This window comes from Passer domesticus, chromosome 6, assembly GCF_036417665.1.
Source record: "Passer domesticus isolate bPasDom1 chromosome 6, bPasDom1.hap1, whole genome shotgun sequence".
NCBI lineage: Eukaryota > Metazoa > Chordata > Aves > Passeriformes > Passeridae > Passer > Passer domesticus.
Window position 1 is genome coordinate 22,065,250 of NC_087479.1, and position 22,781 is coordinate 22,088,030.

At 47.5% G+C, this 22,781-nt stretch overlaps 2 protein-coding genes across 5 annotated transcripts; one reads left to right on the top strand and one right to left on the bottom strand.

Annotated features, from left to right (window-relative positions):
• Nucleotides 1-42: 42 nt before the first annotated feature.
• On the top strand, nt 43-15,394 carry VIPAS39 (VPS33B interacting protein, apical-basolateral polarity regulator, spe-39 homolog). Its single transcript, XM_064423742.1, has 20 exons — nt 43-208; nt 326-418; nt 874-976; nt 2,262-2,405; nt 3,399-3,437; nt 3,800-3,864; nt 5,913-5,969; nt 6,888-6,980; nt 7,641-7,674; nt 8,112-8,214; nt 8,303-8,330; nt 8,493-8,566; nt 9,125-9,200; nt 9,493-9,627; nt 10,119-10,160; nt 10,559-10,648; nt 11,050-11,136; nt 13,737-13,826; nt 14,132-14,236; nt 14,498-15,394. The coding sequence occupies exons 2-20, from the start codon at nt 326-328 to the stop codon at nt 14,516-14,518; spliced, it is 1,479 nt and encodes a 492-aa protein (XP_064279812.1). The 5' UTR covers nt 43-208; the 3' UTR covers nt 14,519-15,394.
• Nucleotides 15,099-22,720, bottom strand: SAMD15 (sterile alpha motif domain containing 15). Of its 4 annotated transcripts, none has more exons than XR_010364398.1 (3): nt 22,261-22,712; nt 17,496-20,292; nt 15,099-16,763 (listed from the first exon to the last, which is right to left on the bottom strand). XR_010364398.1 is itself a non-coding variant. In XM_064423747.1 (3 exons), exons 1-2 carry the CDS (start codon nt 22,620-22,622, stop codon nt 22,177-22,179), a joined length of 333 nt encoding a protein of 110 aa, XP_064279817.1. In that variant the 5' UTR covers nt 22,623-22,720; the 3' UTR covers nt 18,370-20,292; nt 22,166-22,176. The 4 variants fall into 4 exon arrangements, 3 of the variants coding, with proteins under 3 accessions (XP_064279817.1, XP_064279815.1, XP_064279816.1); XM_064423747.1 differs by lacking the exon at nt 15,099-16,763 and having other exon boundaries at nt 18,370-20,292; nt 22,166-22,359; nt 22,473-22,720; XM_064423745.1 differs by lacking the exon at nt 15,099-16,763 and having other exon boundaries at nt 18,370-20,292; nt 22,261-22,359; nt 22,473-22,698.
• Between the last annotated feature and the right edge of the window lie 61 nt (nt 22,721-22,781).

Consider the following 22,781-nt stretch of genomic DNA (forward strand, 5'->3'; position numbering starts at 1 on the left):
GCTCCGGCGCACCCGCAGCCCGCTGGGACTGGTAGTCCGAAGGCAAGTCAATGCAGCCCGCAGGGCACGCCGGGACTCGTAGTGCGGTGAACGAAGAGCGGCCGCGCCGCGCCCAGTGGGAGAACTACATGTCCCGGCATGCTCCGCAAGCGGCTGCCCCACCCCGCGCCCTGCTGTGAGGCGCCGCTGGCGCGGGAGGGGCGGCGAGGTGAGAGAGGGGCCGGGACCGGGGCCGGTGATACCCCCGAGGCAGCCGCTCCCTCCGTCCCTCCCTCCGTCCCTCCCTCCGCCCCTCCGCTGAGGCCGCCGCGCGGTGCCGTTGCAGATGAGCAGGGTGCGGGCAGACGAGGAGGAGTACTGGCACAGCTCCAAGTTCCGGGCCTTCACCTTCGACGATGAGGATGACGAGCTCTCGCAGGTAGGGCGGCCCGGCCCTGGAGCTGCCGGTAGGACACCCTCACCGGCCGGGCCCCCGTAGCCGGCCCAGCCCGGGCTCGGCCCGGCACATCGCGGAGGGCGGTGTCCTGTGGTTGGAGTGTCACCTCCTGCCCGCTGCGGAGGGTGCCGAGGGTCCCGTCTCTCTCCGCGGCAGCCGGTCCGAAATGCCATTAGGTTCCCCGCCACGCACCGGACTGCATGTCCCGCTGATCGAGCTCTTAGTGTCCGCCTAGGTGTCCTTGAGGTTCCCAGGGGTGAGGAAGGGCTCCTGTGTCTGCTGCACAGCTACAGGACTAAAATACCATCCCGAGAAGAAGCAATGGAAGCTGAAGAAGCTGTATTCAAAGTTCTTTGGGAGATGTTTGATGATGGTAGGAATGAAGTGCATTCCGCAATTCTGGTGGTCCTTATGCAAGGTCACTCTTTTGTGTGCAGCTGAAGGAATCCAAGCGGGCAGTGAACAGCCTTCGGGACATTGTCGATGATGATGATGATGACGACCTCGAGAGGGTCAGCTGGAGTGGAGAACCTGTGGGAAGTAAGTGGAGAAGTACTGCTAATTATCCTTGAGACAGAGGGGGGTTAAAATTGCTGCTTAAGTCAAGTCACTTAAGTCAGGAGTATTATTTGCTATCTAATCCTGCATATCTAGTCTGATTCGAATCTCCCAGGTCACACTGTGAGCTGCTTGATTTACCTGAGCAGATCCACTGAAAAGAGGGTGAGCAGAAGCCCAAATTGTGTTAAAAAAGAGAAGTGCAGACAAGTGGAGGGGATTCACTGTGTTTTTTTCTAATATGTAGCCAAGCTCAGAGCAGGTCTTTTGGTGGTTATGGACTGATACTCATCTTGCTCAGGTGGCCTGTGAGATTCTGGGTGATCGTTTCCTTCACATCACTGTCTGAAATGGCACTGTTTAAGGTTTCTGTGTTTTTACCCTGCAACACTTTAAGCAGATATCTACGGTTTAATGTGTGTTTACAGAATGACTCTTACACTTGAAATTTGAAAGGGAACTGTGAACATTAAGCAGATGTGTTTCTAGTGATGATGGGAGCAAGCTCAAGGCCCACACACAGTTCTGTGTACTGTGCTTTTGAGTTCATGACCCACGGAATTGTGACACTTGCTAGCCAGTGTCAAACCATGAAAATTTACATATGGGTCACCCAAAGGATCTTCAAACATCTTCTTGTCCTTTGCTGTAGCTCTTCCCTGCTTTCTTTTCCCACCCAGGGTCTCTTTACCTATTGTGGTGTTTTGTGTATCATCTTGATTCTAAAATAGGTGTGTTGTGCAGCTGTGTGAAAACAAGGGGAAGCTGTATTGAAGAGGCAGGAGGGAGACATGCATTGCTGCCAGCAGCATAGGCCCACTGAGAGCTGTTTTGTCTGTGTGGGAAGGGAAACTATCTTAGTCTTCAGTCTTGAGGAAAGCATGCTCTTAGGCTTCTGCAATTTGAGGTGGGCCAGGGACTCTGTCTTGCTTTGTAGTTTTAGAACAAGGACTGTGCATTGCCTCATGCAATAACATATAAAAGGTGGGGGTGTCTGTGTATTCCTTTTACACAAGCTGCAGGCAGCTGTACAGTGTTGCTGAAACCAGCCCTTTCTGGAGGACAATGTGCCACTGCTTAACCAGCAGCATTATGAGGCTGGAGTTCTGCATGGAGAGATGCACTGTGTCTGCTTAGTGCTGAGGGTCAGACTTACCAAGGTGTGCTGGTGCAGAACTGGCCAGCACACATCTGGCAATGTTTCTGCCATGCCAGAAGATCATTCTTTACAGACTTCCTCAGATAAAAATGGCCTGTCTGCACACAGGTATCTCCTGGTCAATCAAAGAGACAGCCTCTGGCAGCACCAGCTCCCTGGATGGCCGAGACTCCAGCCTGCAGAAAGGCTCTTCCTCCTATGCTGCTCTTCCCAAACAAGGTTCTTCCTACTCCCTAAGCAGCCTGTTCAAAGGTGAGGTTCATTATATGCCATGCTGACAAATGTGTTTTCCCTTAAGACTGTCAAGGGGCACTGTGTTATCTTATGTAAATTGTTTCATCTGAAGTGTATTGCAAAACAGGGAGCTCCAATCTCGCCTCAGGGTGGAAGTGTATTGTCCTCTGGTCAGAAATTGAAGACTGTCCTATGCTGTAGATCACATGCTTTTGTGGAGTTGGAAAGGGCTTTGGAGATTACAATCTTCTTAAAATCCAGGTTCCAAAGAGCAGCAAGGTAGAGCACAGCACTGTGTGGCAATCCATCTGGTTGGTGGGAGAGAGCAGGCTGCAAAGGGGCTGGCTTGACCCATGTAGCCCTCATTTGATTTTGAGTTCTGTAGAGAAGACAGATTGATTATCCTTTATTTGGAGCTCAGCTGGCTGCTGTTGGTGTTGGTTCAGCAAACACATGATAGCAGTAGTGGCAGTGTAGCTGGTTATGGGGGGAGCTGTGCAGCAGGCTGTGGGCAAACATACACAGCTTGCAAGAGTTCAGCTCTGTTCTCACGCTGCAAGACAGCAAAACAGCTTTTACTTTGTCTCTCTTTCTCTGAGGTGGTTTTTACTCTCAGCTATGACAATAAGGTGATGAAGAAAGGCATCCAAATTGCAGCCCTGGTGGGTGGAGCTGCCCATGTTGCCATGGCCTGTGTTGCAGTGCCATGTGCTTGAGCCTCTCCTCTGCAGGTAGATGAGTGAATTCAGGTCCAACCTCTCCTGGCCTCAGCACCAAGAGAGCAGATAGGGATGGAGTGTGATATGGTTTGTGATGCCTCAGACAACTTCAATGCCTTAGAATGTAAGCAGGCGAGCCCCAGCAGTGCTGGTGTAGAGTGAATCACTGTACAGGGTGCCTTGTTCTACAGGGGCATAGCTGCACTAAACTGGCTTGCAGTTAGGCTTATATTCCCTGTGCAGGAGGTGTTGCTGGTGAAGGGACAGTGTCTCATCAGTGTTTTTATTTCAGGACGAAACAAACTCTCAAGTTTCCAGTCCCTTTCCGATGGTAAGTTTTGGGTCCCTGCCTTATTCTGGGAGGGGTGCAAATTTACATGAAACAAAGCACTTCTGAAAAAAAAAGGGAAGTGCCATCTGCCTTATGATGCAAGAAGGGAAACTGAATCATGTGCTGTCTAAAAGTTCGATCGTGGGTTGTTCTTTCCTCAAGGAAATTGAAGAATTGGCATGATGATTTGGGGTAATTACTTATGTACAAGTGACATGCTGTTTTGTTTTAGAGTAATGCTGTATTGCCATTTGGTGCTTAAGTTTGGGTCTTCTGCCATGAAAACCAAGAAAGGGATGGGTTTGGAAGTGGATGTGAATCAGGATTTTTATGTACTCTTCATCTGTGCCTTTCCCTCTCAGCCCTCACGGACACAGGAGTTAAAAACTATGCCCCAGAGCTGCGCAGACCAAAAGCTGAGTACAAGGTGAGCAGCCTGTGCTTGTTGTATACTGAGATTAGTGAACTTCCTACTCTACTGTTCATGGAAAGTGATTATTTGCTGTTTCAGACAGAAGAGGGCAATGCGGGGAATAGGACACGGAACTGCAAAATGCAGCCTTGCAGTAATTTAAGCATTCTCTGCTTTTGCTCAGAAGAATGGAGCTTTGCAAGGGGTCTTGGTTTTGGTTACTCATTTTAATGAATAGCCTAGTAGTCTTTGTGGAAAGGATTTCAAAATAGTGCTTTGTCTGTAAGCTGCTTTCATGTCAGGTCAGATAAACTGGCATCACATGTGTTTTTTACATATTTTTAATTATGAAAGTTTTGAAATTTCTTGTTCATGAATCACTGAGACAATACAGAGGGAGTTATGGAGAGGCAGTGTTTCAATTGGCAGAAATGTTTGTCTACCAGATACACAATGATAAGTGTTAGAGAATGTAAAGGATTTTGGGACTAGATGGATTCCTCTTACTAGGTGTGAGATTGTGGTCCCATGTCTCTAGGTCCAGGCAGTAACAGGACTGAGCTTATATTTCCTGCAGAGACAGACGTGCCCAATACTAACACAGCTGTCTGCAGGGATTAACACAGACAGAAACCAATGCCTTTATGAATTCAGAAGAAACATACAGAAAACACTCAAGCTTGATCATGAGCTTCCTTTCTGTCTGAGCAATCCCACTAGTGGAACATACACACACTGTATGGGTCCCTCCAGTAGCTGGTCTTAGACATTTGGTTTGTTGTGTAGCTGAATCCCAGACCCCAGTCTCTTCCAGTAGCTGGCACTTGCATCCTTCTGCTGCTAGGGTTCATGGTCCACCTGTCCTTGGCCATCTGATCCTCCCCAGGTTGGTGTATTTTGTTAGGTAGCCATTAATGACATAACCTAACAGACAGCACTTCCTCAAAGCACAGCAGGAGAAACAAGAGTGCCCTGTTGTGTTCTGTTCTGGGCCTGTAGAAGCAGTGAAACAGGAGGAAGGATTATACAGCCTCTTAAATGCAAATGGGGGTGGTGTAAGTGGGGTGGGACAAAAAAGGGAAAGTTAGTGGCAGCTTTTGATGAGTGTCCTGACAGTGACAGGCTGAGAAGATGCCAGAGGTGCTGGAGGAAATTCTGGTGCTCAGGTTATTTGACACTCAGCTGTACATTGCTTTGAGAGACTCATGTGCAAAGGTCTCCCAATAGGGCTAGGTCAGATCTTTCATCCTTAGATTTGGGCTTTCAATAAATCTTCAATGGATTTAAAATTCAGTGTCCTCAGAGCTGGTTCTTATTGCTTCCTTTCTCTGGACCTTTTGAGGCAGAAAGCTGAATTACTACTACTGGCTTGAGTGCCTCACAGAGACCTAGATGACTTTATGGTGTCTGGGTTAGGAGTGGCTCAGGCCACCATCACTGTTTATCCAGTGCTTCAGACCATAGTGTCTGCCTGCTGCAGGGGGAAAATCCTGATCATTGCAGCAGTGGTAACATATTTCCTTAAGGTGGTCCTCCTCCAGGCTTCAATGCCCTTGTCACACTGTCCTTGTCTTGTGCAACTCCCCAGGTGCTTGCCTGAGGCTGTTGTCCCTGTGCTCTCCACGCTGCTGTGGAAGGCTCACCAGCAGAAGTCTGTCTGAATTGTAACAAGAAACTGACTCCTTGCCCTTCAGTTTTGGGTTAGTCTGTTTTGCATGTATTTTGTTTGTCCTGAAAGCAACACGGTTTGCAAGGAGAACAGCCTGATGCAATGCACTTCTTATAAAGGCTATGATGACAGACCTTACTGAGGCAATAGAAAGGCTGTGTTAACATATGGGCCTTTAGCTTCCCTCCACACCAGCATATGCAGAGTCTCAGGGCTCAATATTTGCACCTGAAAAATGTACATACACATCCTGCTAACACCTTTGCTGGAGCAGCTGAGTGATAAGTGTGAGTAGCTACATGTAGGCCATCACTGATGCAGCAGAAGTGAAAAGCAGCTTGGAGATTGCTGAAATGATCTGAGGCTTAAGAGTGCTTTATTTCTCTTGTGGCAGGATTACAGCAGTGACTGGAGCCCCAAAGATACAGTCAGGCGAATGCAGAGGGGCAAGGTAAGGACTTTGCACTCCCACCTGCTTCTAAGAGATGGAGGGTGGGTGGTCCCAAAATGCTTTACACTTTCCTGTGCTCCTGGCTGTTCTGGGAGCAAGGAGGGGATCTGTGTTGCTTGCAGCACCTAGCAGGGATGGTGGTCTGCCTGTCTGTTACTTTGCCAGGTGGCAGTGCTGGGATCACACTAGCTCAGGAGCAGCAGGAGAACTTCAGGGTTTTGTTGCTTTGTTTACTTGAGTTGTCCCCTCAGCGAGGCTCTGACAGTAGGTATCTGTACTGCTGTGTCCCTTTCTACCCTTTCTGCTCCCTGGGGCTGGGTTTATTTTAAAAATCTGAGGGGGTGGGGCTTTATCTCCATTCTCACTTGGTGGCAAATGGAGGGAGGAAGACAGAAATGGTTTCACTGGAGCTGTAATCTTCGTCTCAGCTGCCTCACTGTGCAGTGAACACATAGGGAGATTGTGGTTTCACTCTGCATATGTCTCCTCAAAGGCTGAGGTGAACTAAAGGCTGAGAGGGGCCACAGATATGACGTAAGAAGAAGGGAGAAAGAGTTATGAGTCCACTTCTCTGGTCTCCTTTGTGGAAAGGGGCCTGCAGAGTCCCCTCCTCCTGTCAGGGCTAGTGGTTTCTGGTGTACAGAAAAGTTTTGTCTTGTTACAAGGGTGTTTGTGCTGAGTGTACATTGTCTGCTGGCCTAGACTGGGCAGTAATGAGGGTTGACTGCAACCCCTGTGGACAGATTTCCAGGGATTATGTGGCATGTGGTTTCAGCTAAATGAGAATTTCTCCACTCATTGGGAGGGCAGTTATTCATGTTGCTGAAGGGCTTATGGGAAAGGAATAAATAATAGTTTGGATTCAGCCTGAGGACTGTCTCATACCCACATGCCTACTTCTTCCTGTTCTGTCTCTAGGTCTGCTCTCTAGAGAGGTTTCGCTCCCTGCAGGACAAGCTGGTGCTCTTGGATGAAGCTGTGGCAGGGCATGATGGGAATGTCATTACAGCTGTGAGTCCTGCTGGGGCTGTACAGGGCTGGGACTTCTGGGTGGCCCCACAGAGGGTGCTTGTGAGAATGCAGTCAGCTGGCCTTGCAAGGCTGGGGGGTGTTCTTTAGTTCAAACCAAAGTTACTGGAAAGTGTCAAAGCTAAAGACTGGGAAATTTTGTATTCCTGCTGTTTTCCTGCCACTCTGCAGAATAGATATTAATAACAAGGACTCTGATCATTAAGCCTTACAGATTTTTGCAACTACTTCTTGAAGGTCAAGGTTTAATCTGCTCATTTCAGCACAGAAGATCTGGGACCTGGCATTTGGGATCTGGGGCATCACCAGTTTTTCTGGCTTTTAAAGTATCAGACAGGAAATGGGATTGTGTCAGAGCTTACTTAATCTGGGTCTTTTAATTCCTTGGATTTTGCATGGAAAGGTTTTCCTTTGTAAATTTTGGTCTCGCTTATCAAAATTCCAGAGTAGGAGCTTAGGCAAGAATCTAGGCAGCTGTGGGCCATGCTCACTGCTTGTGCTGGGTGTTGTGGATACCAGAATTAAGTTCAGTGCTGTAAGAGCTGTGTCTTCAGAGGCCCTTTGCAAAAACTTCTCTAGGCCTTGACCAGTGTGCTGTTTGTTTGTTTATCTTAATTCTGAGCTGTCTGGCTGTGCTCACAGGTCCTGATATTCCTGAAGCGGACGCTGAGGAGAGGTGAGCATGACTGGGGCTGGGGTTTCTGTAGTGTGTTTCAGTGGAGGGGGTAATTTCTTCACTGAGTGCAAGTTACAAAGAGAGTATCTGGGGTGTTGCTTTTTTACTAAGCATGAAATATTTTTGTAGCAAGTGTAATGTGGGAGGCAGTGGAGGGATGGTGACGCCTACAAAGGCTCCAGAGAGGAGCTTTAAGCAGTGGTAGGTGGTGGTGATGGAATGAATGAAAATGAATCTGTAGAGGAAGCACATGGCTGTGAATTCAGCTGTCAGTGATTGGGCTCTTCTGTGCTCCAGCCTCCAGCACTGTGATTTGAGATGGGATAAGGTTGTTGAATCCTGCCAATGGATTTCAACTCCATGCACTGTGCTAAGTCCCCTCTGCTTGGTAGTGCTATCTTACTTCAGCCATCTGTGCATAAACTCTCTCCCTGTAGAGATCTTGTTTCGGGAGCTGGAGGTGCGGCAGGTGGCCTTGTGCCATCTGATCCATTTCCTCAGAGAGACGGGTGAGCAGAAGTTCCTTCTGGATCTGCTCAGGTGAGGCTGTTGATCCATCCTGTGGCAGGGCTGAACACACTGCTAGGAATCTGCCTCCAAGTTAATGCATGCTAATTCCCTTTTGCAGGTTCTTAGACAGGACTGAGGAAGTTGCTGTGAGTATTCCCAGGAGCATAAGCTCCCTTACTGCAGGGAGGGAGGCTGGCTACAGGGTGTGTGGGAATCAGGCAAAAGCTTTTTGTCCCCATTTCACCCTGTGGAATACTGTATCTCCCAAATCCATGAGAACACTCTGCTTCTTTCCCCTCTCCCTCCAGCTGTCTCAGTACCGGGAGCATTTGAACATCCAGGATGTAGAAAAAAGGAGGGAATTTCTGAAAGGTTGCATTGGGTAAGAAAAAATGCAAAAGAGGGGGAGGGATGTGGATTCTTCACAGAAGGTGGTAGTGAAGAAGATTAAACCTCTGTGCCAGTGCCATGGCTCATGTGGGTTGAGAGCTGATGTCGGTTTTCCCTTAGTGGGGAGTGGGAGTAGAGCTGTGGATACAGTGTAGACCAGAGAGGAATCGTTTGTGGTGATCACTAGTCCAGTAGCTTTTGCTGCTTATTCAGGAGGAAAGATGCTTCAAGGGCCTTTCTGATCATTGGCCCTTCAGATTGTGATGGATGAAGGTCTGGGTACCTGAGCACCTGAGGAAGTTGGTAGCATCCACTGTAGGTTATTCTGTGAGAGGTACCACATAATGTTTCTTTCTCTGGAGCCTGTCTAGGAGAGAGCCATTTGGAGAGGGCAGTGGGTCAGGAACTTGAGTACCCACTAGCCATTCAAGGTGGGAAGAATGGAAGCTTATTTGGTAGAAAAAAAGATTCTTCTAAGAGTAGTTAGAAGTAAGTGAAGGATTCTGTACTTCAGAGCTGGTCACAGTGTCTCTGCTTCATGTCTGACCAGGCTGCCATTTTCAGCTGAGGATACCTCCCATGTCCAAGACCATTATACCCTGTTGGAGCGACAGATCATCATTGAGGTATGAAATCTTCTCTGCTGGTCAGGAGATGGCTGGGACTACCTGTGAGATCTCTTGCTGTCCCTAACTTACACCACTTTGGATCTAACCAGCCTGCCCTGGCTAGTGTATTTGTAATTGCTGTTCAGGCTGCTGTGCCAGGCACATGTGAAATAGCAGATCTGAGACTGGATAGCATGCTGGGGCTGTGCTTGTGCATTGCTGTCACAGCACCCTCTCTAGGTCTCTATCCCACAGCTAAATGGGCAGTTATCTTGGCTCATGTTCCCTGTCTGTCTTCCTGATCCCACAGGCTAACGATCGGCACTTGGAGATGGCTGGGCAGTCAGAGCTGTTTCGGAAATATCCTCGCAAGGCTTCAATTCTCAACATGCCACTAGTGACCACCCTCTTCTATTCCTGCTTCTACCACTACACAGAGGCTGAGGTGAGGATGATGTGGCAGAAGATAAGGTTCTATCTCATCCTTGTAGCCCTCAAGGTGTGGGGTGGTCAAGCTGTGACATGTTAAGGAGAAAAGGGGAAAGAGAGGTCATATTTCATCCCTCTGAGAGATTTTGTCACTTGGCACCAGTTTGGAGTTTTGTGCTTCAAGATATTCAACCTGGCACAGTTTGTCAGGGAGTTGCCTTCTAGAAACAACTGTAAATCCCATGAGGCTGAGGTGTGTGGTACTGATGTTGGAAGTGCTGGAGGTGCTCCAGTTGAGGATGTAGGGAAACCAGACCAGACAGCTGATGGGGTGGGATAGTTGCTCTCTTCTGCCAGCTGCTTCCTCCTGTGGTACTGACATGAGCAAAAAGCAGTAAAATCTTGAGGAGATTGACTCTGTGCAAGGCAGATGCCTTATAACAGGTGTCTGAACCCCTGCTGTGGCCTGCCCTTCTGAGTTTGCACTGACTTGTCTGCTTTCTCTAGGGAATGTTCAGCAGCCCCACCAACCTGAAGAAGACATTTAAGGTGCGTGAGTCTCCCCTGTTGTGGCAGCACTAGCTGAAAACATGCTCAGATAAGCTGTATGTAATTAAGGAGCTCAGTGGGAGGAATTTGAGGGGCTCAGCACTGAGCTAGGGAGGAGGCCATGGCATCCTTTATGAACAGGGCCCTTCTGGAGTCTCAGAAAGGCAATTGGGAGCCATGTGGAGACTTTCAATGGATGTACCCTGCCTGCAGCAGCACTTGCAAATCCCCACTTCCAAGTCTCTGCAGTGATGTGTATGGCATCAGGCAGCACCTTGCCTCTTTGCCTGGGTGTTGGTGTAGGTCCTGATGGAGCTGAGGCAGATACCATTCATGTCCAGCCCACACAGACCTTCTGAGCTGTGCTCCTGTTCTGACTGCAGCTTTCTGCCTTGCAGATTCCTGATAAGCAGTATGTGCTGACTGCCCTGGCAGCCCGTGCCAAGCTGCGGGCCTGGGGTGACGTGGATGCCCTCCTCACCACCAAGGTGAGCTGCAGAAAGCCTTGCTGGGGACACAGTCCTAAGTACTGGCATCTGCTACTGATAGCTGGCTTGTTCTGGAGTTACTGCACAGACTGGTTTTATTTCAGCAGGGCCCAGCACCTCTGCTGCAGAGTGTTGCAATACTTTCCTCCTCTCCCTGCCTGAGACCTGTGCTGGGCCTGGCTTGGCTGCAGCAATAAGGTCAGAGAGGGGGCTGCCCCTGAGCTCTGTTACCAAAGGGATTGCAGTCAGCCTGTGCCCAGCCACTGCGAGAAGCGCGCTGCCGTGGGGTGCATGTGGTGGCTGTGGAGTATGTTGCTGGCACTGGGAGAAAAAAACCCACATTTTCTTGTGGCTGGAAGGATTATCCTTTGGGGTTAACATAGATTTGGTTCTCATTTCAGAACTGGCTGGGTTACACCAAGAAGAAGGCACCTATTGGCTTCCACCGGGTGGTGGAGATCTTGCAGAGGAACAATGCTCCTGTGCAGGTGAGCAAGGAACCCCTGCTCATGTCCTGCTCTTGGCTGGGATTTGGTGTATGAATGACTCCTCAGGTAAGCTGCTTCCTAGCTGGAAGCAGGAGAAGCTTGCTGATCTTCTGGCTTTGCCAGGTGGGTGCAGCACACAGTGAGTGACCCATGCCTCAACAGAAGGTGTGGGTGGTATTGAGGGCCAGGTCCTAGCTCTGACTGCAAGAGGGACAGCTGGCCAGAGTTGACTGGGAACTCTCTTCCCATGTGCATTGCCACTTTTCTTTGCTACATTAAATTTTCTCTTTTTTAATCTGGCTGGCAATGGTTAACCTGATCCGTAGCAACGAGGTAGCCTAACATTCTGTCGCTAGGAGGAAAAGTGCCAGCAAAACCCCAGGTGTGGACATGAGGAGAACAGACTTCAGGCTGCTCAGGGAATTGGCAAGGTCCCCTGGGAAAAGGTTTTTGCAGGCAGTGGGGTCCATCAGTCAGTTTTTAAACCTGACCTGCTAAGGGTACAGTAGCAGGCAATTCCCAGATGCTGGAAGTCAGGCAGGCAAGGCAGAAGGCCAGCTTGACTGAACAGGAATCTTTTATTGGAAATAAGATAAAAAAAGAAGGGGTAGAAGCAAGGTCAAATGACATGAGAAGAATACAGAGATGCTGCTTGCTGCTGGGGAGAAAATTTTGTGCAGCCAAAGCTCTACTGAAGTTGAAGCTGGCCAGAATTGTGGGGAACAAAAAACAGTTTTTACAAATATTTTAATGGCAATGGGCAGTGTAGAAATAACATTGGCCCATTAAAGGATGAGGATGGTCACCTCATAAATGGATGATGGATCAAGTGGGTCTCAGTGCTCTGAGCTGGACTACAATGACTGCAAAAACAATCAACTCCCAGTTGACCCTGAATCTATGCAGGATCTGCTGCTTCAGTTGGAAATCTATGGGGCATGATGGCATTCATCAAAGAATCCACAAAGAGCAAGCTGATGTCATCACAAAACCTCTCAATGATTTTTTGAGTGGTCTTGGGAATCTGGAGAGATCCCAGATGACTGGAGGCTGGTTAATGTCCCAGTTTTCAAGAAGGCAAGAAGGAGGACCTTGGAGACTGTAGGCCTGCTAGTCTCATTTCAGTGCATGGTAAAGTTATGGAGAAGATTATTCTGGGAGATATTGAGAAACCTGGAGCACAACACAGTCATTGGTCACAGCCAGCACAGCTAAATGAGAGGAAAGTTCTGCTTGTCAAATCTGATTTCCTTTTATGACAAGGTATCCCACTTGGCTGATCAAGGAAAGCCACTCCATGTAATGTTTTTGGATTTCAGTAAAGCTTTTGATGTCCCTTGGAGTATCATTCTGGACAAAATGTCCAGCACACAGCTGAATTACCAAGTGATGAGATGGGTGAGCATCTGGTTCATGAGTTGGGCATAAAGGATCACAGTAAATAGGATGACTTCAGACTGGTGACTGGTTACTAGTGGGGTTTCACAGGGCTCCATCCTTGGCCCTGTGCTCTTCAACATCTTTATAAATGACTTGGATGCACAACTGGAGGAGATACTAAGCAAGTTCGTAGATGATACAAAACTGTGAGGTGTTGTTGACTCCCTAGAAGGCAAGGAGGCTCTGCAGAGAGACCTCAACAAATTAGAGCTGTGCAGTCACCAAAATTAAATGGAGTTCAGCCAGGGAAAGTGGTGGATTCTGCATCTGGGATGGGGCAACCTTGGGTGTATGGACAGACTGGGGAATGAGAGACTGGAGAGCAGCACCATGGATCCTGGTCACTGACAAGTTGAAGCTGAGCCAGCAGTGCCCTGGCAGCCAGGAGGGCCAGCCCTGCCCTGGGGTGCATCAGGCACAGCATGGCCAGCCAGACAAGGGAGGGGATTGTCCTGCTCTGCTCTGCACTGGGGCAGCCTCACCTCCAGTGCTGGGGGCAGTTTTGGGTGCCACAATATAAGAAGGTTATAAAACTGTTAGTAGTCTCTAAACGAGGGCTATGAAGATTGGTGAAGGGTCTTGAGAGGAAACTGTACGAGGAGCAGCTGAAGTTACTTGGTCTGGAGAAGAGGAGACTGAGGGGAAACCTCATTGCAGTCTACAACTTCTTTGTGAGGGGAAGAGCAGGAGTGACCAGTGACAGGACTCAAGGGAGTGGCCTGAAATTGTGTCAGGGAAGGCTTAAGTTGGATATTGGAAAGAGGTTCTTCACCCAGAGGGTGATTGGGCACTGGAAAAGGCTCCCCAGAGAAGTGGTCACAGCATGAAGCCTGACAGAATTCAACAAATATTTGGACAATGCTCTCAGGCACATATTCTGACCCTTGGAAATAGTGCTGAGCTGGGACAAGAGTCAGACTCTATGGTCCTTGTGGGTCCCTTCTAACTCGGCTTTTTCTGTGATTCTGAGCTTTGTAAGCAACAAAGCTGTTGCTGTCAGGATCTGGGATCCTGAACAGTCTTGTTGAGGTCACTTGTTCCCTAAAGAAGGGGCCAGGTCTGTGTGACCAGCAGCTTTGAAAGGTTTTGGGACTGGGGTGAGGGAATGAGGGAGGACATACCTGGGGAAGGAAGCTGAGACATTCTTCTGTCTCTCACAGGTGCTGCAGGAATACGTGCGCCTGGTGGAAGATGTGGACACCCGGCTGAACCTCGCTACCAAATACAAGTGCCATGATGTTGTCATAGAGGTAGATTGCTGCTGTGTGGAGATGGGACACGGGCCTGCTTTTTCTCTCTAGCTTTTCTGTTCTCTGCTGTGTGCCACTTCTGTCATGTGCCTGGTGGTGTTTGTTTATCCCTGGCCTGGGAAGAACGATAAGGTTCCCAGTAGAAGTCCATGAGCCAGGAGAGTGCCTCCTAGCATTTGTGCTGTGAAATTTTTCTGGGTTGGGAACTGCATGGGGGATTGTAGAGTCTGCCCATCTGCAGGCACCACCTAGCCACAGAAGTGTCCCTTTCTCTCAGCTGGGTGTTGGTTTTGCCCTTTATCTAGACCTACCGGGATCTAAAGGATCGTATCCAGCTGACAGCATATAAATGCAAAGTGGAGCGGGGCTCTGCAGAAGAAGAGAAGATACAAAGCATTCTCAGCAACATGGTAAGAAATGCTTATTCTTTCTTCCAGACTCTCTCACCAGAAACAGGTAGAAATTAGGTGTAGGGGCGTGGCTGTCCTGTGTACTTTCTATCCCTGCTGGGAAGCTAATCTTTGCATTCAGGGTAGGAATGAATGGTTATACTGATAGAAATGCCACGCTCTGGCCATAGCTGTCCTTGTCAGGAACTGGGAGTCACTAAATTGGTCCCTAGGGCTCTGTGTTCAGTGTTGCTGTTAGTCGTGTCCTGTTCTCTCTTTTAGCAAATCCGGTGGAAGAACTGAACACCTGTGAAACAGCCTGTTTGGCCATCGCCTTGTCACTGAAAGAGGAACTGCAAAACCCAGTCCAGTGCCAACAGAGCAGCTCTGTTACTACTCATTGCATGATCAACGTTGGTGACAGTGGGTGCCTGTGGCTTGTGGGACCATGGCACTCAGGCTGGTTGAAGACTGCTACTAAGCTGTAGCTGGCAAAACCATGGTACCGATCCATCAGGGTTGATTCTTTTTGGAATCCAATTGTATTTGACCTGGCTGTAAGCCAGGCATCACTTGTGTGTGTGGAGGGAAGTTGCTGGGCACAGCAAGATGCATGTTTGCTCTGGGTGGTGCCTGGGCTTGCAAGAGGATCATTTCAGTCACATTTGTGAGTCTCTCCAAGAGACGGCTGACCAGTCCCTGTAACAGTCAGGCTGGCTGGGGCATCACTAATCATGGCTGTGGCTGGAGTAAAACCTACCTGGACCACCTTCTCCCTGTGTGAAAGTGCTGGGAGGCAAAGGACCAGTTGCTTTTTTTTTTTTTTTTTAAATTCTGGCTCACTCTAGGAAAAGAGGTGTGTGAACTCCTGCAGAGAGCCAGGACAGCAACCTCTGCCAGTATCCTTCTGCTAGCACTGCAGCATTTGGAAGATGCTTTGATCAGGGAAATACCTGGTGTAGAGGTGGTCAGAGTCCTGATGGGTTGGATGGAGAGCAAGCAGGGACCTCTCTCAGGGGACACAAACCTGCTGGCCCCAGCAGCTCTTTTCTCAGAAAGTGTTATGCCAGGAAGGATTGAAATGCACTTTCTCAGAAACACAACTCCTCAGGCAGCTGCTGGCTTCATCCTTTCAGACCTCACTTCAATTCTGTAAATAAAGCTGTCTCTTTCTCCTTGGCCTGTTTCTTTCCTTTCCCCACTAAGTACATTGTCACTCTTGTGTGTTAATCCTGAGCAATTTATCACCTCCCACAAAAGGAGTTGCAGGATGTTTTTTAATGTTCTGAAAAGCACAGTGCATGTCACCATGGAGTGACATTGCTTGCAGCAGTACCTTATTTAACACCTTCAGTGCTCTCAGCACAGATGAATTAATTTTAGAGAGTTTGTAGGAGAGTTCGCTGCCATAGCGGGTCACACAAACATGAGAGTGGATTTGGATTCCAGCCTCCCTGCTGCACTATGAACTCTTTTTTTTCTTATGGAATCATTTGGATTGGAAGAGACCTCTTGATCATCTAGTCCGCTCATGCTTTACCAGGATCACCTGGAACAGGCAGACAGGACCCTGGCTATGTGGGTTTTCAGTCTCATCACAGCTGGAGATAACTCAGCTTCTCTGGGAAATATGTTCTGAATTTGGCAACACTCACAGTAGAAGGTGGGTTTGTGTCTTCAGATGGACCAGCACATTTCAGTTTGTGTCCAGTGCCCCTTGTCATCACTGGGCACCACTGAAGAGAGTCTGGGTCACTTTCTTCACTCCCTGTGACAAATTGATAAGATTGCCCTTGATCTAGGGCCATTTTAGGTGAGGGATACTAAAATTAATAGTAACAAGTCTAATACAGCTTGTATTTTTATGTAGCTCATACTAATTGAGTAAACAGATGCCATCTACAGGCTGCATATATAATCATATAACTCCATAAACTAGATGTTAGATAAGAAGAGAGCGGTCCTCCAGGGAGATGTTTGGAATAAAATCCTCTTTCTGATCATCTCAGGGAAGAAAAAAAAACAGGGTTTATTAGATAGATTTTTATAGATATTGAAAACCAGCCAGATCCCAAGGCTCAGCTGCTTCAGCTAAAGACTTTAAATCAGCCTGCAAGGACTGGGCCAGGCAGTTGAGCTCTTTGCTTATTTATTCGTGTCACTCTGCTGCTGCCCTTTGCTATGTAAGAATAGTGATGGGCAGCCACCAAAGTCCCTGTGTGCCACTTTGGGCAGGCAGACACTGCTGCCAGTCTGGTAGCAGTGGTTTGTGTTTCACCTGCATGTGGCAGAGCACAGGTAAATGTGTTCCAGTGCCTAGAGGTGTGCTGGTTCATCAGCTCTCCTGTCTCTCTGAGCTTTTGAGTCTCTTTCACCTTGCTTAGTGCAATAGCCCTGCAGAAGCAGAGCTTTACCTACTTCTGTAACAATGCTTAGGTGGTGGCCTGGGAGGACATTGTGCTCCTCTGCTGCCTCCTGTCACACATGCTGTCTGTCTGCTGTCATTTGTCCTGTCACTGTGTGCAGCCTTGACACCTCCATCCCTCCCCTCAAGAAAAATGGACCATGTCATTTCAGAGCCTGGAACTGTCACCAAACTCAGGAAGAAATTAAACTCTCTGACCCTATCTTTGAGATGTCAGTGAGTTGCATTACTTTATTCTGCCAAGATGTGCAGTGAAAATCATTCCATCTGCAGATATCCTGTACAAGATTTTCACATATTTATACATTTATCAAAAACAATTTTTGAGCAAACAAGCTTTATGTCATGTGTGGCCCTATGTCAGTTTTTTTTATGCTGGCAGACTCAACATGTAACTCATTCTTCTTAACACACAAAATATTCACATACTGCATTGAACTCATACAACTCCCTTAGAGTTAAAAGAACTCACAGCAGCTGAGCAAACTCCAGCACAAAAGCTGCTAACTTACTTACATGTGGCCTAAAAAACTTCACAGTGCACCTTTCACCATACACTTTCACTGCAGGATTTACTGCAGGAGTCAAACCTGCAGTTTCTGGGTTTTACCGCTGGATGGAAGTCGAACCCATTGTTTCTACAAAAGGGGACCCAAAACATCGAACAACCACCCTGTAATCAGTGCGTTGCTGAGTGCGCTTGAAGCACCTTTGGTGCTCACCGTGCCATCTTGGCAGAATGGTTGGACGACCTTATATGCAGCCTGTCAAGGACTGCTGGTTACTCAGTTAGCATGAGCTACATAAAATACAACCTATATTAGACTTGTTACTATTAATTTTTAAATCCCTCACCTAAAATGGTCCTCGATCAGAGATTTCAAACCAAACAGGTCTGGTTGTCAGTGTGATTCCTCCCAGCAGTGTGAGATGAGAATATCTCTTCACATCTGTGTGCATACTGGTAATTTATACTTCATTTTAATTTATAGTTCATCCTGCAAAGAAAATAAAATTCCATGAATAGATGGCGGTCATTTTTTATGCAGGCCTGAACAGCATCATGTGGCAGAATCTGCCTCACCAGAAGGTACTGAAACTAAGCAATGACCTCAACTTTCCTGAATGCTGCCTCATCTGTGCAGAGCAAAAACCTTCCTGCCCAGCTTTGTGTGCAAGAGTTTTGTCAGCAAAGATTTGCCTCTCCAATTACTCAAGAGGAGAAAGACAGCTGAATGCTGAGGTGCTTCTTGTCTCTGCTTTGCAACTTGCCTCATCTCACATAAAGCATGGCCTGCCTTGTTGGGTTGGAAGGTGCTGAACTCTATGCTATCCTTAGGACCACATCTCTGCCCCAGGAACTGCCTTTGATGATGTTTTAGCAACAGAAGACCTGGACTGAGTTATTTTGTCCCTAGATCCTACTTATCAGGGTTGTCTGAAGCAACTGATCAAGACTAGGGCATTGGATGCAAAAAAAAAAAAATCCTATGGGAATATCTAGAGATATTGGGGGTAATGATCTTATGACAGTTCATGAACTGGGCTATTGAGGATGTTAAGATGGGAAGGCTGCTCGAGGGAAAGCATTCCTGCTTTTTCAGGACTGTTCTAGAGCCATTAGTCTGTTTAACTTCACTTGACCAAGTGATGCCTGCAACATTTTATATCCAAGTCTCTGAGTTTGATGGTTTCTCAAAGACCCAAGAAAGAGTCTTGTAGTCAGACACTGAAGAAAACCACTATTTATTACACTACTAGCAAGCTGCTTTGGACAGTTGTTGCCAGTAAATGTTTCCACTTGTTTTCCCTTCCCAGAACCTTCCCCTGGTTTGACCTGACAGCTGTGTCACTGAGAAAGTCTCTCTTTAGCCAGCTGCTGGAAAAGAGAGAGCTTCTCTGGTGCCGTCTGATGCCTGGTGCTCTACTGTACAGGCACCCTCTGGAGACTGTCCTACAAAGCCATGTGGGCAGGTCAGCACCAAGACATCTCTCACTTCAGCTGCAGTGGAGCCTAGTGTGATACCGGATGACAAATCTCCATTATCCACAGCTGCTTCCAACAGTTTCTCAGAAATTCCAGAGGAAAATGCTGAGTATGATTCTAAATCGTCACAAACCATAATGAAGCCCATGAAGAATGCTTTGCTGAGATCTCATCCCAGCCTTTTCATGGGACTAAACAGTGCAAGAACCAGCACTGTTAACTCTCAGACTCTAAACTATTCCAGCCAATAACCCTATGCACACATTTTCTTCTATGAGTTTCATTCTCTACACTGCTCAGCAAACTTGCTTATCCCTGGTTGCCTGAGCATTTTTTTTTGCCTGAATTTGCTTATTACATAGTCTTCTTGGCCTATGAACTGCTTCAGTTTCACTGTGTTTCTATTGCAGCTTCAATACAAAACTGAATTAAAAAAACAAATTACAGTTATTTTGTAGTGGCTGCAGCTTTGGTGTAACAAAGTAAACAGGATCAGGCCCCGTCTTTTTTAATTTTTTTTTTTTATTCCCCATGAGGGATCTTGAGAAAGCCATTGAATCCTGACAACATAGTAATGATTTAGTCAGGAGTGCTCTTTCTGTTGAGCCAGGCTTTCATCAGCACTTCTACTTCCTTGTTGGTCATAATGCACCCCATCCCCACCACCACAGACTATATGATATGTCCTTCAAGGAAAAAGCAGGTAACTGAAAACTCTGTCCAAATCCACCCAGGACAAAGCAATTTTTATTCCCTAAATTCTCTAGTTCAGTATTCTTTTGTACTTTCTGCCACCATCTATCATGTGTTTCAGTACTGTTTACCATGACAAAACACTGCCTGCCTGGTTTGCCTCACAGGAAATAATTTCTGTGGCCAAGGATTAGTTATGCATGTTGCACTTAGACCCCTTGCTTAATTATGATTGCTGATAGCAGCTGTCACCACACCTGTACACCAGTTATTGTATATGCCATTTATCTGGGTTTCAGAGCAAGCCCAGTCTGCAGACACTGAAGCCTGGGAGAAATCTATTCACTTGAGCATCTGGGCAGTTCTTATCAATCACTTGTGCCTAAAATATGTCTTTGATTGTGGTTTTGGTCTTTTTTAATCATCTGTGAAGCAGAAGTAAAAAACAGACAATGGTAGAGTCTGATCAACAACCTCCACTTCACTTAGTTCCTGCAAGCAACAAAGTATTGCAGAAAAGAGACAATGTGGGAATGGGTTTGGTGTAATAAGATATCTGAGAGTTGCAGTGGCAGTGCAGTGCACAATATTTTGTAATTGTGAAAAGGTGGAACTGTACCTCCTTGAACAATCTGCCAGGTAATAAGGGTACAGTCTGCTGTGGCTGCTGGGCTTCTTACAAAGGCAAAAATGCACTATGAGTCTCTAATTCTGCCTCTGCATGTCCTGTGATGCAGGGAGAGCATCCACTCCCACCACGGTCTGGGGTCCTGGCAAAGAAGGAGCTGTATTGTAGGGCTCCAGTCCTGCTTTTTGGATAAACTGTGAGAAAGTGAGCGCATCTGCTTTCTCTCCTGTTGGTGCCTTTCTCTCCAGGAAGAGACCCATATTGTCTCTGTATGGGAGGGCAATGGATCTGCTGAAGAGAGGCTCCTCAATCCCCAGCAGCTCTCGCACGTGTCGTGAAATTTCCTGAAATACAAGAATACACCAGAAATTCTCATTTCTCAAACCAAGACAACCAGGCAACAGCTAAAACCATCTGTTCCATGTCAGAGCAGCAGGAAAAAGAAGTGATATTCTGAATTTTGGTACAGTTTCATGCTTGAGGTTGCAGCACAAGGGGGATCTGAATCCATGAGCTCCATGTGACACTGTAAAAGCAGTCCATATCACCTTCTCTGCAGATTTACTATCAGGGATGGCATCACATCTGGTCTCTTAGTGGCACAAATATAGCTCTGCTTTCATCCTTGCACTTCAAGGACAAATAAGTTATGGATAAATGAACTGCAGTCACTTATGTTTAATGCAAAATCATTGCTGTTTGTTAAATTATAATGCAAATTACAATCTACACAAAGGTGTAAAAAATAATTAGCAAAAAATCATATTATTCATTTAGAAAATGATGAGTGCATGGCTGTCTGAGATGGCTGGACCTAGAACTGTGAGTGAGCAGAGCCTTATCATTATTTTTGAAGCAACTTCTAAGAATTTAACTATCTAATTTGATTCAAGCTTCAAAATACAACTTGCAAGGTTTTACTGATCTTTCACAGTATTTGCTCAAAACCTTTCCCCAACTTTAGCTTGACCCTGAATATTTTTTGTGATAACAAAAGAACACGAGACTCTTAAGTGCTTTTGATATTTAGAATACCAGTGCAGTGGGATTAAAACCAGCAGTAACGTCATTTGTCCACGCTGCATAGCTTCCACATAATTATCTGTGTAATCTCTACCAAACTGCCATTTCCCCTAAACTGCAAACAGTTTCCGTCTCACTGAGCTGATGCTATCACTCTTATTTCTATAGTAACTGTATCAGTTTCAACTGCTCACAGCCTTTCGTTTATATTTCTTGTTGGGAAATTGTAGTTTTAACTTTTCACCTGCTCTAATAGACACTTCCTGAAAGACCCAAAAGGCCACATCCTGCAGAGCTCTGCATACTTGGATTCTGTCAGAATAAAGTTCTTTAAAACACAAATAACTGGCAGGATAGGGCATGACCTTTGAGGCCGTCTAGGTTTCACTGAAATCTCTGAGATGTTCCCAATTTACTTGCAAGCTTTGGAAAACACTACTGAGACAGTCTCACTTCCAAGCTTGTGGCAGTGTCCTGGCTGTTCATTGCTTATCTAGAGGAATTTCAGTTCCTACAAGAGGAAGAATGGGTCACGGTTGATATGTCTAACCCATGGCCTACAATTACTCAGCAGCTGAACTGACATCATACATAATCCCTATATTCCACTACGAGGGTGAGGCTTACAAAGCATACACAATTCTTCCACTTTTGGAAAGCACAGAGGACTATAGTCTCTATCTGCTTGTACCAGAAATATTCATGAAGCTTTGCTGTCTGAAAAACTTAGTGTTAAACTGATGCCTTTCTGCCAGAACAACAGGCAAAGTCACGGCACTAGTTAATGGTGTTGGTGGCATATTTAGTTTCAAACAAACCGTTAAGATTGTGCAGCCAGACAGAACTGTGGTGAAATTGCACTTTGGTATTGTGGAATAAAATAAACAGTGTCTAGTCACAGTACTTTAGTCACTGCAGCATACAGCTTCTTCTTTCTTCTTGGTTTGAACTTCTACCTGAGCCTTCTGGTGAAAGCAACTTAAAATTGTGATGCAAAACAGATTATTTGGCTCTGTAAGTGCAGTCCCTCTGTGGTTTCCACTAGGGGAGGGAAAGAGGGTAATGAAATTTAAGTCAATTTGTTGATTTTCTGAACTTTTAGGAAGCTTTGGAAGGCCAGACTGTAGCCCCAAAATTCAGCCTTAACTATCAGCGTTTGTTAAAGAAAACACGTAGCTTAGAAAGGAAAAATACCAATGACACGTTCACAAAATGAGGAAGAGACAGAGCTCCTGTTTGTGTCCAGCAGAGCGCAGCAGAAGGAAGCAGACCGAGCGGCCCTTCCGCACCTGCATGTGGCCGAAGTCGGTGACGCCCATGGCGGGCAGGCCGGAGCAGTTCGCGTGGATCAGGCGGCGGCCGCTGACGCCGTTGGCCCTGAAGCATTCCTGGGCAGGGGAGCGCAGGGAAAGGCGGATGGCCCTGTGCCCTGCCGCCCCCGCCGCTCCCACACACACACACACACCGGGCGGGGGTTCCGTCCGGGCCGGCAGCCCCGCACCTCGTACTGGGGGAAGCCGAGCTGCGCCACCCACTCGGCCACTTCCTCGGCGCTCCAGGTCAGGAAGGAGCAGTCGGACGGCGGTCCCTCGGGCTGGGGCTGCGGCCCTTCAGCCGCCCCGCTCCCCGCGGGCCCCGGGCGCGGCTCCATCGCTCCGTCCCCGCGGCAGCGCGTCGGTCCGGGCCCGTTACCGTGGCAACCGCGCTTCCTGGAGCCGCGCCGCTCCCCCCCCCGCTGTCAGCCCGCAGCGCCGCCCGCGCCCCGCAGAGCCAAACGCTGATTGGCTGCGAGCGGGGCGCCTGAGGGGGG

What these genes read in the sequence shown, in the direction of transcription:
- VIPAS39 (XM_064423742.1), top strand. Translation starts at nt 326, where the DNA reads ATGAGCAGGGTGCGGGCAGACGAGGAGGAGTACTGGCACAGCTCCAAG. An exon ending in GAGTGGAGAACCTGTGGGAA is followed by an intron (nt 977 to 2,261) that starts GTAAGTGGAGAA and finishes GTCTGCACACAG; the next exon opens with GTATCTCCTGGTCAATCAAA. An exon ending in ACCTGAAGAAGACATTTAAG is followed by an intron (nt 10,161 to 10,558) that starts GTGCGTGAGTCT and finishes TCTGCCTTGCAG; the next exon opens with ATTCCTGATAAGCAGTATGT.
- SAMD15 (XM_064423745.1), bottom strand. Translation starts at nt 22,622, where the DNA reads ATGGAGCCGCGCCCGGGGCCCGCGGGGAGCGGGGCGGCTGAAGGGCCG. An exon ending in TCGGCTTCCCCCAGTACGAG is followed by an intron (nt 22,360 to 22,472) that starts GTGCGGGGCTGC and finishes TCCCCTGCCCAG; the next exon opens with GAATGCTTCAGGGCCAACGG. An exon ending in CCGACTTCGGCCACATGCAG is followed by an intron (nt 20,293 to 22,260) that starts GTGCGGAAGGGC and finishes CTTGTATTTCAG; the next exon opens with GAAATTTCACGACACGTGCG.